Source organism: Pecten maximus, chromosome 6 (genome assembly GCF_902652985.1).
Source record: "Pecten maximus chromosome 6, xPecMax1.1, whole genome shotgun sequence".
Lineage (NCBI taxonomy): Eukaryota > Metazoa > Mollusca > Bivalvia > Pectinida > Pectinidae > Pecten > Pecten maximus.
This window is the reverse complement of record NC_047020.1, coordinates 31,947,445-31,962,816: the sequence shown is the minus strand read 5'-3', so window position 1 is coordinate 31,962,816 and position 15,372 is coordinate 31,947,445. Positions and strand designations below refer to the sequence as shown.

At 37.4% G+C, this 15,372-nt stretch overlaps 1 protein-coding gene across 4 annotated transcripts in view; it reads left to right on the top strand.

Annotated features, from left to right (window-relative positions):
* LOC117329537 (eukaryotic translation initiation factor 5B-like) overlaps window positions 1–15,372 on the top strand; it is a 103,086-nt gene that overhangs the window by 56,427 nt on the left and 31,287 nt on the right. For all 4 annotated transcript variants that reach the window (XM_033887525.1, XM_033887526.1, XM_033887524.1 and 1 more), the window contains 2 exons: window positions 6,447–6,608; window positions 7,501–7,632. In XM_033887525.1, coding sequence (XP_033743416.1) covers window positions 6,447–6,608; window positions 7,501–7,632 — 294 coding nt within the window. The remainder of the gene's footprint in view (window positions 1–6,446; window positions 6,609–7,500; window positions 7,633–15,372) is intronic.

The window sequence follows — 15,372 nt, the reverse complement described above, 5'->3', positions numbered from 1 at the left end:
TTTGCATATATTCCGAATGGTCATGAATTTAACAAATAGATAAGTCATCATTGATATATTCTGGTTTGTTGCCTGTGTAATTGTCATCCTGTAACAGTGCTATAGCCAGCTGGGTTGTTGTGTATACTGTACCCTGTATACCTGTTAGGGTTTGTGGGTTTTAGTGGGCTGTGTGCCAGTTGGCAGACATGCGAGCTTCACTTTCCATTCATGCACCACCATCAATGAAGAACTCCCTACTGTGGAGAGGCTGCCAGCTTCTGTTCTACAATTAACCACATAGACCTATGTTCACCATTGATCAGCTACAGGACTCGGAACATTCCTACCAACAAAGTTTTCTGCTCGGCACTGACGTAAAAAACCTACTCAAACACTCGCAATAAATTAACATTCCCCGAGCTAGTATTGATGTGGGGCTCCAGATCTCCTACCCAAGTTCTCGGGCTGCTGCCCATTGACTAATCAGTGCAATTACTATATAACAACAGTCATAAGTTAGAAACACTTTCTACCATCAATATGAATATTCATAAAAATACGTTGGGATATTAATAAAAAATCAGAAGCTGTTTCTACCAGAGTACATTATTCTAAATAGTTATCAAAATCAGAGATACTTTCTGTTAGAAAATTTCACTATTGAATATTTATAAAATCCATTATACATGAACCTAAATATGTGAATGGAAAATAAACATTAATTGTTCCCCATCAATACTTATTTATTATAACAAGCCTGCACTTATCTGTGAGTTTGCCATGTATTGCTGTTGTATTCAGAGCCCACCTCATCCCTGTACATAGGGGAAACCTGTCTATAAAGACCCCCTCTGTAGAACAAAAACGGTCATCAACAGCCTTCTGTTTTGGTTCTTAAAGGTCTATCACAAGATTACTTAATATTTCATACTTTTATCCATACAGATTTTCAACATAACTGAAAAATCGATTACAAGACTACTTTATATTTCATACTCCTATCCATACAGATTTTCAGCATAACTGAAAAATGTATCACTGGGCTTCCTAATATTTCATACTTTGCATGATCCATACAGATTGCAGTATAACTGAAAAATCGATAACAAGACTACCTAATATTTCATAATTTAATCCAAACAGATTAAAGTATAACTGAGAAATCTAGCACAAGTCTACCTTATATTTGAAACTTTGATCCATACAGATTTTCAGCATAACTGAAAAATCTGTTGCAAGACAACCGACTACATTATGACTATTTTTTTCCTTTTTCTTTGTCCAGTCATTTCAAGGCCTATATAAATATGTTCTGAATACAATACTAGGAATCCTCCTGATACACTGTTGTTATTTTATAATCTACATACTACAAATATATTATGACATACGTACCTAATAACCACTCAGTGTGCTTAAAAAACTCAAAAGATGTGCACTTAATCAAACCATGTACATTGTACAGGGCAGTTTCCATGTAAAATCTTGATGGATTTTTTTTCTTTTTTTTTTTTTCTTTTTTTTGTTCGTTTTCATGTAGCGAAGACAATCCAGAGTCTTTGGTTAAAAGACTGAAGGTTATATTAACAGATGAGAATTTTTTTATGATTCAATTATCATGCCCATCGTCCTGAAAAAAGATGGGGATGCAATGTTATAGGGAGTAGGCTGTATACAGTGTTCATATATATATTCATCCATAGTGTATTTATAGGTAAATCAATAGGATATTTGAAGTTGAATGTATCTTATTTATACAAACTATACATGAATTGCCTTTCTTGTGTCCACACTTTTAACAGAGGATGAAAAGTATTTGTAACCGTGAGGAAGGATAAAGTCGGACTGAGTTATAACTTTTGGGAGTTTCTGATGAGCTTTAAAAAAACTGAGACCTTGATATTAAACTGCCACTTTATTAGCTGGATTTCAAGATGGTTGAATTACAGGAAATGCTGTTAAGATGACTATATATATATAGCGAGACAGCCATATTAAAGTATTAATGGTGGCTGGATGAACAGCGCCTTGAGTGTATCCTCCAAAAAAAATGTGTAAAAACTTATAGTGAAGATTTGGTTGGAAAACTATTGCTGTGCTAATGAAGATTTTTATCAAACAAAATTAAGGTGTAGTTTGCCAACATGCTCTGAGTTGATACCTGGTCGGTATTACGGCTGTAATAGAATCCTTCTCTAGTGCAATAGGGTATACCAACAGAGATGTTACCCTTATACAAAGGAAAACCGAGCTGGCTACAGGAAACCTAGGATTCAGGTGTGAGGTCAGCAGGTTACACCATTGCGCTGCAATATGTAATGGGATTATTTGGCAAAAGTCTTCAATTTAAGGTCTGATCACTGGATAGGACATCACATCGTAAAAGTCTGTTTACAAGAGTGTTTAATTCCCTAAAACATCTGATACCTGCTCAGAAAAATTGCTTTTCAGATTTTTCATTAATTTATTCAAGTCAGATGACAAAACTGCGTTTCTATGTAAATCATATATACAAACTGTTTTCAACCCCATGTCTCCCTTGAGAAGCGTAATAAGAATAAAGCTACCTCTGTACACTAAACCTGCCTTGAGGGACCACCTGCCTGTACCCTAAATCTACCTTGAGATACCCTGTTTTTTCCCTAAACCTGTCTTGAGAGACCATGTGTCTATTCTCTTATTCTGGCTTTAGACATCCTGTCTATACCCTAAATCTGCCTTGAGAGACCACCTGTCTATACTCTACACCTGCCTTGAGAGACCACCTGTCTATACTCTAGACCTGCCTTGAGAGACCACCTGTCTATACTCTACACCTGCCTTGAGAGACCACCTGTCTATTCTCTTATTCTGGCTTTAGACCACCTGTCCTTACCCTAAACCTACCTTGAGAGACCTGTCTAAACTCTACACCTGCCTTGAGAGACCACCTGTCTATACTCTACACCTGCCTTGAGAGACCACCTGTCTATACTCTACACCTGCCTTGAGAGACCACCTGTCTAAACTCTACACCTGCCTTGAGAGACCAGCTGTCTATACTCTACACCTACCTTGAGACCACCTGTATATACTCTACACCTACCTTCAGAGACCACCTGTCTATACCCTAAACCTGCCTTGAGAGACCACCTGTCTATACTCTACACCTACCTTGAGAGACCACCTGTCTAAACTCTACACCTGCCTTGAGAGACCACCTGTCTATACTCTACACCTGCCTTGAGAGACCACCTGTCTATACTCTACACCTGCCTTGAGAAACATACTGTCTATACTCTAAACCTGCCTTGAGAGACCACCTGTCTATACTCTACACCTGCCTTGAGAGACCACCTGTCTATACTCTACACCTGCCTTGAGAAACATACTGTCTATACCTTAAACCTGCCTTGGGAGACAACATGTCTATACCCATGTATAAGCTTCACTTCTGTTTACCTTTCCTTGACCTGTCTTCAGAGACCACTTTCTCATCTACCATTCCTAAAATCATATCCTGTGTTATGCAAGTCCGTGAAGCTGTAACTGTCTGATATTAACGTTTACTATAAACCTCTCCATGGAGACCACATTTGACTTTCTAACCTGCCTTTAGAGACCACATTTGACAACTTTTTAACCTGTCCTTAGAGACTACATGTGGCTACCTTTTATCCTGTACTTAGAGACCACATGTGGCTACCTTTTAACCTGTCCTTAGAGACCACATGTGGCTACCTTTTAACCTGTCCTTAGAGACCACATGTGGCTACCTTTTAACCTGTCCTTAGAGACCACATGTGGCTACCTTTTAACCTGTCTTTAGAGACCACATGTGGCTACCTTTTAACCTGTCCTTAGAGACAACATGAGGTTACTTTTCGACCTGTCCCTAGTTGAGATCGCATTCGCCTTCTTTTAGACCTTGGGCTTCAGAGATTTTTATGCCCTGTACGACTAAGACTTAGTCGGGAGCATACTGTTTTACCCAGAATCTGTCTGTCCTTCTGTTTGTCCACTGCCACAATGATTAAGTTCAAGTTTCTAATAAGTTTGTGAGGTCGTTTGTTGTGGTTTGAAGAGGCATGGAATAGGGGCATTCATATTACACCAACATATTTCTAGTTTTTGTTAATTTGGAAGTTCTATACTGTAAGACAAGAAACCATTCACTCTCCACTCTCTGAAACAGATGTTTCAATGTTTTCTTCTGTTTCAGTTTACGATTTCACTCATGGGGCAAAATGAGACATGTAACAGAATCCATGTAATAAAGTCATGAATCCTGAGAGTGGTTTATGTTTAAAACACATGTGTTAACAATAGGCTTTGAATTAGACTTCAATCTTTACAGGGGGTCTGGGATTTCTGTACTGGGAGGAGTTAGATGTGCTGCAGATACAGAGGTCACATTGGGGTCCTGATCCTGAAATATAATATAAGTTATATATTATGTGTATATAAGAGGTTGTGGAAATCTGAGAAAATTACATTCCCAATAAATGTCCATCTCAATTTTATAGATATAAATACGAGGAGCACTCTGCTGATTCATTGTATCTTAACATACTATCTTGTGTGGAACATTATCTTGGCCATTAGCTAAATCATTTCTTACAAATATATAATTAGAAGGTTGATATACATATAACTCATGTTCTGGGGGACTGGTTTAGTAAAATGCTGCATTTATTCTGTGATTAGCCCAGGTTCTGTAAGAGTGAGTTTAGTATACCGTATTTATCCTGTGATTAGCCCAGGTTCTGTAAGAGTGAGTTTAGTATACTGTATTTATCCTGTGATAAGCCCAGGTTCTGACAGAGTGAGTTTAGTATACCATATTTATCCTGTGATAAGCCCAGGTTCTGTAAGAGTGAGTTTAGTAGACCGTATTCATCCTGTGATAAGCCCAGGTTCTGACAGAGTGAGTTTAGTATACCATATTTATCCTGTGATAAGCCCAGGTTCTGACAGAGTGAGTTTAGTTTACCATATTTATCCTGTGATTAGCCCAGGTTCTGACAGAGTGAGTTTAGTATACTGTATTTATCCTGTTATAAGCCCAGGTTCTGACAGAGTGAGTTTAGTATACCGTATTTATCCTATAATAAGCCCAGGTTCTGACAGAGTGAGTTTAGTATACTGTATTTATCCTGTGATTAGCCCAGGTTCTGTAAGAGTTAGTTTAGTATACCGTATTTATCCTGTGCTATACTGTATGTGATAAGCCCAGATTCTGACAGAGTGAGTTTAGTATACCATATTTATCTTGTGATAAGCCCAGGTTCTGATGGACTGGTCAGCAGTGTAGAAAAATACTGTAATATCATGTAATGTACCCAGGAATCTAGGGGACTGGTTTAGAAATAAATTGTATTTATCATGAGATAAGTCCCATATTTTGGAAGACTGAGTTTAGTATACCATATTATCAGGTTCTGGTGGACGCAGTGTTGAAAAATACTGTAAGATGTATTATGCCAGGGAGCCAACACTTAAACTTGACTCAAATTGGGATGAGGGCTAATTGAGATGAAAATGAAGCAACTGGCATGGACAAGCTTGTTATTGTTTACAGGTTATTACTAGATAAAAAAGTTTTTGTTATAGTGACACAGGCATTTGGTAACAACTGACCAAAACATAATACTGTTTGTTAGATACATAATATACCTGTGCTTCTTTTCTGTAGATGGTTGGCACTGAAGATGAAATGTTTAAAACTTCATTCAGGGACTTTACTGGAAATTTTAGAAATTGACACTTTGGTTAAATTTTACAGCATTAAAGGTTAAAATGGGGAAATTGCATAACTCTTCAAAAACAGTTTTAACATGTTTTTAGCCCAAAATCTGCAGATGGATGGCTATTCAAGTTGCCCTGTATCTATGTGGTCCAGCGACCATTCATCCATAAACAATTCTTGTTATACATATGTATGGCATTCAGATATATATTGAAGGATGTTACCTCATCCAGGATTTTACTGTTAGATCATAGACCAATGCAAAAAGCAGGCGACATACAGGTATCAATAGAGATCAAGGTCACTGTTACTAAAATTAAAAAATTCTGTTCGATAACTCTTGTATCCACCCAATTTTCTGTAAAGGCGACACATCTTTCTTGAATAATGAAAAAAAAAACAGAAGTAAATGCTCTGAAAGTCAGTGTGAAAACAATAAATGAGTCCCTTATTACGAATAGTAGGCATGTTATTGGAATCCATTTTGCAAGTGAACAAGTCATTGATACATTAAATACTTTGAAATTATGTCAAGCACACAAATGATCGGATCATCTGTACAGTTACATGTGATAAAACAGAAGTGGGTAGAAAATAAACTGGCAATTTAAATCTGGTAAAAATTCTGTCTCATTTAGGAAGTAATAACTCTCTTTTCAGTTGGGAGCAGTACCAATATTCAACCAATTTATTCGAGTTTATGAAATGTTTCTCTTTATTTTATTTGTTCTATTAGGTGAAAGCACTCCATGGTTTGGGGACAACGATAGATGTAATCTTGGTCAATGGAAAGCTTAAAGAGGGTAACCTTATTGTGGTACCTGGCACAGAGGGGCCAATCGTTACACAAGTCAGGGGTCTGCTGATGCCCCAGCCGATGAGAGAACTCCGAGTCAAGGTCAGTATGTTGGATATCAGTGGTCATAACAAAAGTATTAAATTAAGTAAATGTTTGTCACTTAATTCCAGCATTCTGTAGTGCTTAATTAACGATGTCACATTAACATATTCAACATGTAATAAACCCAGGTGTCAACACATAAATTTGACTTCAAGTCAATCTAATTAAAATTTAATGTTCAATTTAACTCTGTGTGAACAATCAAACAGAGTTAAATTGAACAGCAAATTTTTATTAGATTGACTCTTTAGTAGGAGTGTTAACAAAAAAACAAACTTTAAACAGCCTTATGGGGTTCACTAGGTATGTTATAAATGGGATTCATTTCAGATTAAATTGTGTCCTATATGGTTAAATAGCCAAATTGCAATATTTAACTTTTTCTAACAAGAAATGTTGGTCTAGATATTACTGCCGTATACATTGTTTTAGTGATTAACTTCAAAACTGTTATCAATTCAATTCAAAGTGTCAAATTTTATCAGTTTCTTTCCTGAAACAAATAATCAGCTGAATCTGAGGTTTTACCTTCACAACAGAATGAATTATGAAACTCTATCAGAAAGGCTTTGATGCAAAGTTGATATTTTAAAAAAGAAGTACATTTTCTTGTAGCATGCAAAACAAAATTTCGGGAATTCACCATATACAATATTATAAAGTATATATTACCCAATATATACGCATATATAAGAAGAAAATTTTATAAGGGCAAAATTTATCTTGACACCCTTGGTTAAAACCAGGAGGGAATACAAACCTGCAGACAGAATCATTACTTAAACTAAACATTGTTAAAACAAGGGCGAAAAATGAACAAAAAATAGGTTTGTATGTAGACCCTTGTTACTTCATTACTATTGGTAATTAATACGTGGTTAAATTACAGAGTCAGTGGGAACATCATAAGGAGGTGCTGGCTGCCCAGGGGGTGAAGGTCATCGCCAAGGACATGGAGAAAGCCATCGCAGGGCTACCTCTGTATGTTGCCAGAAATCAGGATGAAACCGAGTATTATAAGGTGAGACTTCCATCTCATTTTGCTTGCTTGCTGGGTTGTCACCTCATGAACAGCCAAAGTCTATTTGGGGTGGAATTATTTTGTAGTAGCTGGTGGCTACCACCCTTGACAAAGTGAGGGAGGCCCATTGCATGCTATCAAGAACAATTGGATTAAAGTGTGTTATTCAAGGATACATCCACAACAGTCCATTGCCGCCTGTGTGCTCCATTGATTTGTTGGGTTTACATTTTCTTTCCTACTGTTTCAGTGTTTTTACAGTCATGTGAAGTTGATATATTTGTCCTATCATTATGATGTGTCATAATTTCCTGGTAATTACTGTGAAAGTTGTTGATTTCTGTGCCCTTTTCAAAAAAATAGAAATGTGAAAAATGGATACCTCAAAAATAAAGGTAATAGAAAATGCTTCCTTTTTAATTAAATTGTTTTGGTAAGAGTGAATAAATTTTAACTATGAAAAGCAACCCATTATTTGTCTATAAAAGTGAACTTTTAAGGTCAAATGAGTCCGTTGAAATTATACAATTTTCTCCTAATTGTGTGGAAGTGCATGTATAATGTCCTGGTCTCCTTAAAAGTTGTACAATAGTCCTCCAGATTGCTGTCAGAATTTTGTTGAAAACAGGATTATGGGTGACTGAATTTAGGAATCTTAAATGTCAATATCATGCATTAATGTTGGAAAGAAATAATACGGTGTCGACTTTTTCGTGTCTAATTTGAAAAATGGCAATGATGCATGTGCACTTTCCAGCTCTTGACTGTCATGACTAAGTGAAAAAAAAAGTATTGAAAAATGGAGGTTAATTTTCTGGGTTTGTAATCTCTATTGATTTCAAAGGCTGCACCCTTGTTTGTATAGGTCTCGAGCTTGTGGTCTGTCCTACTTATAGACCTGACAGAAACCAAACCAAAATTGTCCTGGGGTTCATTGTTAGAATGATATTCAGTATAGTAATCAATATGTGGAAAAAAGGCAAGTTCTGTATAGTTTTTTGTGAGTGTTATATTGATGTAAGTAGAGAAATGCTACCAAGCTGTACCGAGTCGACAGACCGTGACACGTGATGGTGATATAATTACACTAGGTCAGTCGTAACCTCAAACCGCAGACTTGTGATACACAAATCAGCTGGGTTTTTTGTTGCTCTTTCAACTTTTCCAAATAAAATTTCTTTTCAATATATAGATATATATACAAACCACAAGTTTGGGATCTGTTATTACCCTATAATGAAAGGTAAATGTTTTCATTTAAACCACAATATTTATTTTTCTCTTGTTGAAATGAATCACAGGCACTATGTGTATAATGGGTCCATGATGTTGCAGTTTTTTACCAAAGAGAGCGTGGGTCTTTATCTCGGAGAGACAGACTGTTAGTTGTATTGTCTTCGCTGATCTTTGTTATCTCCGTAATCTATAAAGCAGGGTCCCTGTGTTAAGAGGTTTCCGAGGGAAGGTTCTTAAAACCACATTTAAAAAAATCATTAAGTAATGTGATGTGTAGATTGATAATTGATTGTTTATATGAAATGTATACCAAAGCTACAGAAAGATATACAGGTGTGTACTGGAATGTTGTTTTTTTTTACCTGGATAAGGTATGCTTGTTATTTACTTTAAGTGTCTTTGTGTCTCAACAGAAAAGTGTCAAAATAGTGAAAATATTATATTCAATTTTATTTAATTTTTTTAATATAATCTTCAAAAATGAATTTATTTATTTGTTTTATGATTTCCACAAAAAAAAAAAAAATTCCTTAAGCTTTTGAAAAACCCCTTTAATATACAGGTGTGTATACATACTATGTACACACTGTTATTAGTGGCTATCTTATATTAGTGATTTTTATGCTGGAATACTGTATTTGATTATGATAACGGTAATCCCAAATTCTGTATTTTACAGAATTATTTCAAATTCTCATTATTTTTTTCTATAATGTCAATGTATATAAGACTGAATGTAAAGCTATTTCTAGATTTTACCTGGAAAATCAAGAGATATATGTATGTCATTAACTACAGCAGGGGTCTAAATGCACATATATTTCTAGATTTTACCTGGAAAATCAAATATACATGTCTTTAGCTACATATTTCAGCATATTTATAGGTTTTACCTGGAAAATCATGGACATTTATATCATTAACTACAGAAGTTTTAAGTATAAATTAGCTTTAACAAAATTGGTCTGACCTGGATGTAAGTCGTTAACTACAGGTGTCTAAGTATACAGGTGTAACAGAATTGGTCTTACCTGGATGTAAGTCGTTAACTACAGGTGTCTAAGTATACAGGTGTAACAAAATTGGTCTTACCTGGATGTAAGTCGTTAACTACAGGTGTCTAAGTATACAGGTGTAATAGAATTGGTCTTACCTGGATGTAAGTCGTTAACTACAGGTGTCTTAAGTATACAGGTGTAACAGAATTGGTCTTACCTGGATGTAAGTCATTAACTACAGGTGTCTAAGTATACAGGTGTAACAGAATGTTTTTACCTGGATGTAAGTCGTTATCTACAGGTGTCTTAAGTATACGGGTGTAACAGTATTGGTCTTACCTGGATGTAAGTCGTTAACTACAGGTGTCTAAGTGTACAATTGTAATAGAAGGGGTTTAGTTGATTTGTGAAGATGAAATGTGATATGGCGGCTTTTGTTAGGTTTGTGACTATAGCTTTCAGTGCTGGTGAATGGAATCTGATATTTCCTGTCAGTTATGTACAGGTACGGCAGTATACAGAGCCCAGGTGTGCAGGCTTTGTCAGCCTCATTCTACAACACAAGGTTGTTCATTCACCTACACCGGAGAACAGTCTAGAAAGACATTATTTAAGAGGTAGAGATATAAGATGTCTGGCGATTTTAACATTTGTGTGGAGAGACGGAAACAAAAAAATTTGAAGGATCTGCAGATGCGGTGATTTTGTGTTACATCAGCTGAAGATATCCAAGCTGATCCCAGTAACTTATTGATGACACCTGGGGAAGAGCCGACTCATACCTGTCAAAATATCATTTGTCCCCACCATGAATTTTGTATTAAAAGGCTGTGATTAATTATCGACAATTGACTGTAGATAGATTTTATGAATGGCTGACTATTTCTGGTCTACTGGCCCATGTGAAGGCCGTCAGCTCCATACAAAGTTATGGGGTAATTAGCTGGCCTTGATGTTCAACATTTGGCAAGCAGGCTACAATTAGTATTGTGATAGGAACATTTTGTGAAATTAACTGTCTTTTTTCTCAATGATTCTATTTGTGTCCTGTTTTATTTGAAACATTTACAAGGGTGGATATTATTCATTGAAGATATGTGATAAGGGTTGATCAGAGGCTTCATATAAGTGTTGAAATGGAAGTTGTTTACAAGTCTTTATATTTATTTATTAATGAAAAGTGATCTAAATTAAGTCACAAAATTTCAAAGGAGGACTGTTACATCTAGAGAGAAAAAAAGGGGAAATTATATATAAAACAAAACTGTGGAGGGTGACTTAGAATATCTCTCGGGAAAGGAATTGACAAAAATATCTGTAGGGGAAGGGAAGGGACCTAAAATATCCCTTGGGGGGGGGGGGGGGGGGGGGGGGGGGGGGGGTACCTATGATATCTAGGGGGAAGGGGGGGGGTCTAAAATAAAATATCTTTGAGGTCATTTGAAGTTTGCAAGAGGAGGTAGAGACTAAAATACTTCTGGGAAAGGAAAGAAGAATAGAATACCTCTGGGCAAGGGAAGAAGAATAGAATACCTCTGGGCAGGGGAAGGACATTTGAATACCTCTGGGGAAGGGAAGGACATTTGAATACCTCTGGGCAGGGGAAGGACATTTGAATATCCCTGGGGAAGTGAAGGACATTTGAATACCTCTGGGGAAGGGAAGGACATTTGAATACCTCTGGGCAGGGGAAGGACATTTGAATACCCCTGGGGAAGGGAAGGACATTTGAATACCTCTGGGGAAGGGAAGGACATTTGAATACCTCTGGGGAGGGGAAGAAGTATAGAATACCTCTGGGCAGGGAAAGGACATTTGAATACCTCTGGGGAAGGGAAGGACATTTGAATACCTCTGGGGAAGGGAAGAAGTATAGAATACTTCTGGGCAGGGGAAGGACACTAAGATCAAAAAATACTTCTGGGCAGGGGAAGGGGCTATAAAATATATCTAGGGAGGTGGGGACTAGAGTAGGTATGTGGTTGGTTGTGAACATAATATATAGATAATAAACGAACCAAAGATGTATGAGAGCGGGTAAAAAGAATTCATTTTTGAGGAAGAGGGCATTTTGATAGCCTGGTCTTAATCAAAAGGAGTGATAGAGCTCAATCATAACAACATGTCTTAGGAGGAATATTTGACAGCAGTTTAAAGTTTTCTTGTGACAGAAACTTTCAAAATCTGAAAATGTCTATAAATTGTAATAATTCATTTATATTGGATTCAGTTTATATCAGATTGATTAAGGTGCTAAACATTTTGGTGGCTTTGAAAATGTGAGGTGGGTTTTCTGGGGTATTTTTTGTAGTGTTATTCATTCCTTTGTTTATCACATGGTGATATTGTGTGGTAATTCAAGTGAAGTAATGCTCCACGTTTGAAACAGCGACACGTGTATTGAGGCTGGCACCCTAACAGGTACACACGGAGGTCACCTAAGGTCATCCAAAACTACTAGGCCCTGTGTGAGAACAGATCAGACTCCCACAACACCTAGGCCTAAATCATATCTAAAATTAAAATATGTCAGAAATTGTGATTTATGATATAGCTGTGATAAGGAATACACCCAATAGACCTGTAGATGTCCATTCCAGGTATATCTGGTACTAAAGCCACCCTGTACTTCACCACACCCAAGGCTATATACCTGTAATTTATCGGAAGAATGGTGTTTCTGCTGTCAATGCTACAAATAAAGCAATGTTTGCTGTTATAATAGTTATTACAAAGTTAATGGAGTATGAAATAAAATGTAAACTTTTTCTTATTTTACAACAATTGAGAAAGTATATCATATTAAACATCCCGGATGGAAGTGTGAGAGGAGTGGTTTCGGAGAAAACCCATCTGGTAGGGCAGATGATCCCATATACCTTTTCACATTCATTCAGGGAATCAAACGCAGGCCCCTGGGTGAAAGGCCAGTGTTAAACGCCGGCCCCTCAGGTGAAAGGCCAGCCTTTTGTGAGGTATACTGGAATTGATCACCTTGTCCGTCTGTCTGTTCATCTGTGTCCGTCTATCCATATTGGTCCGTACATCTGTCTGTAGACAATATTTGTCATATGCATTTGGTTATTAAACAGCAAATATTTTTCATACTACATGGGTAATATGAACTGTGACCAAATGTAGTTGGCCCCGCTCACAATGTTCAAATTGATCTAATGAAGATGTTTCCTCCAACATGATTTTTGAGCACCGATGTGAGGAATGAAGGGGGGATATAATAGTCAGCCATCCAAGAGATAGTTCCAGGATTATGTTGGTACCAGGGATACTCCAGGCCCAAGTATGTAAAACAGCCAAGTATCACCTTTAGAAGGAAGAAGAATGGAAATTATGAGAGTCTAAAATAGCCAAGCATCACAGTTTGACAAATGTCACCTGTGTAAGGGAGAAAGTACAGAGTGGGGGAGTCTACAATAGACAAGTATCACCTGTGTAAGGGAGAAAGTACAGAGTGGGGGAGTCTACTATAGACAAGTATCACCTGTGTAAGGGAGAAAGTACAAAGTGGGGGAGTCTACAATAGACAAATGTCACCTGTGTAAGGGAGAAAGTACAGAGTGGGGGAGTCTACAATAGACAAGTATCACCTGTGTAAGGGATAAAGTACAGAGTGGGGGAGTCTACAATAGACAAGTATCACCTGTGTAAGGGAGAAAGTACAGAGTGGGGAGTCTACTATAGACAAGTATCACCTGTGTAAGGGAGAAAGTACAGAGTGGGGAGTCTACAATAGACAAGTATCACTTGTGTAAGGGAGAAAGTACAGAGTGAGGGAGTCTACAATAGACAAGTATCACCTGTGTAAGGGAGAAAGTACAGAGTGGGGAGTCTACAATAGACAAGTATCACTTGTGTAAGGGAGAAAGTACAGAGTGAGGGAGTCTACAATAGACAAGTATCACCTGTGTAAGGGAGAAAGTACAGAGTGGGGGAGTCTACAATAGACAAGTATCACCTGTGTAAGGGAGAAAGTACAGAGTGGGGGAGTCTACAATAGACAAGTATCACCTGTGTAAGGGAGAAAGTACAGAGTGAGGGAGTCTACAATAGACAAGTATCACCTGTGTAAGGGAGAAAGTACAGAGTGGGGGAGTCTACAATAGACAAGTATCACCTCTGTAAGGGAGAAAGTACAGAGTGGGGGAGTCTACTATAGACAAGTATCACCTGTGTAAGGGAGAAAGTACAGAGTGGGGGAGTCTACTATAGACAAGTATCACCTGTGTAAGGTAGAAAGTACAGAGTGGGGGAGTCTACAATAGACAAGTATCACCTGTGTAAGGGAGAAAGTACAGAGTGGGGGAGTCTACTATAGACAAGTATCACCTGTGTAAGGGAGAAAGTACAGAGTGGGGGAGTCTACAATAGACAAGTATCACCTGTGTAAGGGAGAAAGTACAGAGTGGGGGAGTCTACTATAGACAAATGTCACCTGTGTAAGGGAGAAAGTACAGAGTGGGGGAGTCTACAATAGACAAATGTCACCTGTGTTAGAGGAAAGTACACTCTACCTCGATAGGTTATTGACGTTTCCCATAGGGGAAGTAATATATTTTTAACGACCTATTTTTTTGTGATGGTTTTCTGGATGTTTGACCTGCTTTGTTTACTATTGTATCATTCTATTGTGATGAATGGAGCAGGAAGCTGTATGAATTATGAGAAAGTTTCCTGTCTTTAGGATGGAAATTTTATTCAACAATGTCTGCCAGACCACATGGTCTTTTATAAAGAAAAAAAAATCTTAAATTTAATTTTGATAAATTAGTGTTAAAAAGTCATAGGTGCATGTGGCAGTATAAAGGACTAGGGCCGTCTAAAAGACTTTTTAATATCCGACAAATCTAAATGGAAAGTGTTTGTATTGGAGAAGAATTGTAGGTGACATCCCCATTGATTGTTAGGGATCCACCCTACCTTATATCATGTAGACCGTCAGGTGTCAGGTACGATTCAGTCTCGGTACGCGAGACCAATCATCTTCAGTGCAACACGATACATTGTCATAAATTCTGAATGAAGTGAAGCGAATTGTGATAAGTAAAAAGACTACTGGCGCAAAGTCATAGACAATGCTGCTTCAGTTTTAAACAAATGTTCTCTTTGTATTGTCATATAACTCCCTACGCTCAAACAGTTTCCTTCTCCAAGGACCCCTTCCCTTACGACTCCACAACCCAACAAGTTTTTTCTCATCATCCCTCATTCAAGCCTTGTCTTGTTACTATTTCCAAGGCTTCACATTGCCAATTGAACAATTCAAGCCTCCCCCTCTACAAAGAATATTTGTTTCAAGAAAGCACCTCCCAGTGGATCAGTCTTCAAGACTTCCTCTTCTCAACATACAATTTTCATGACACCTAAATCCCAATATTCCTGATCCTGAAGATACCTTCCCTGAAGAATCTATCTTTCTTTAGCCCTGTCATGAAATTTTTAACTCAATTTAATTACAACTGAGAGACAAGTTATGATGCCTTATATTAAT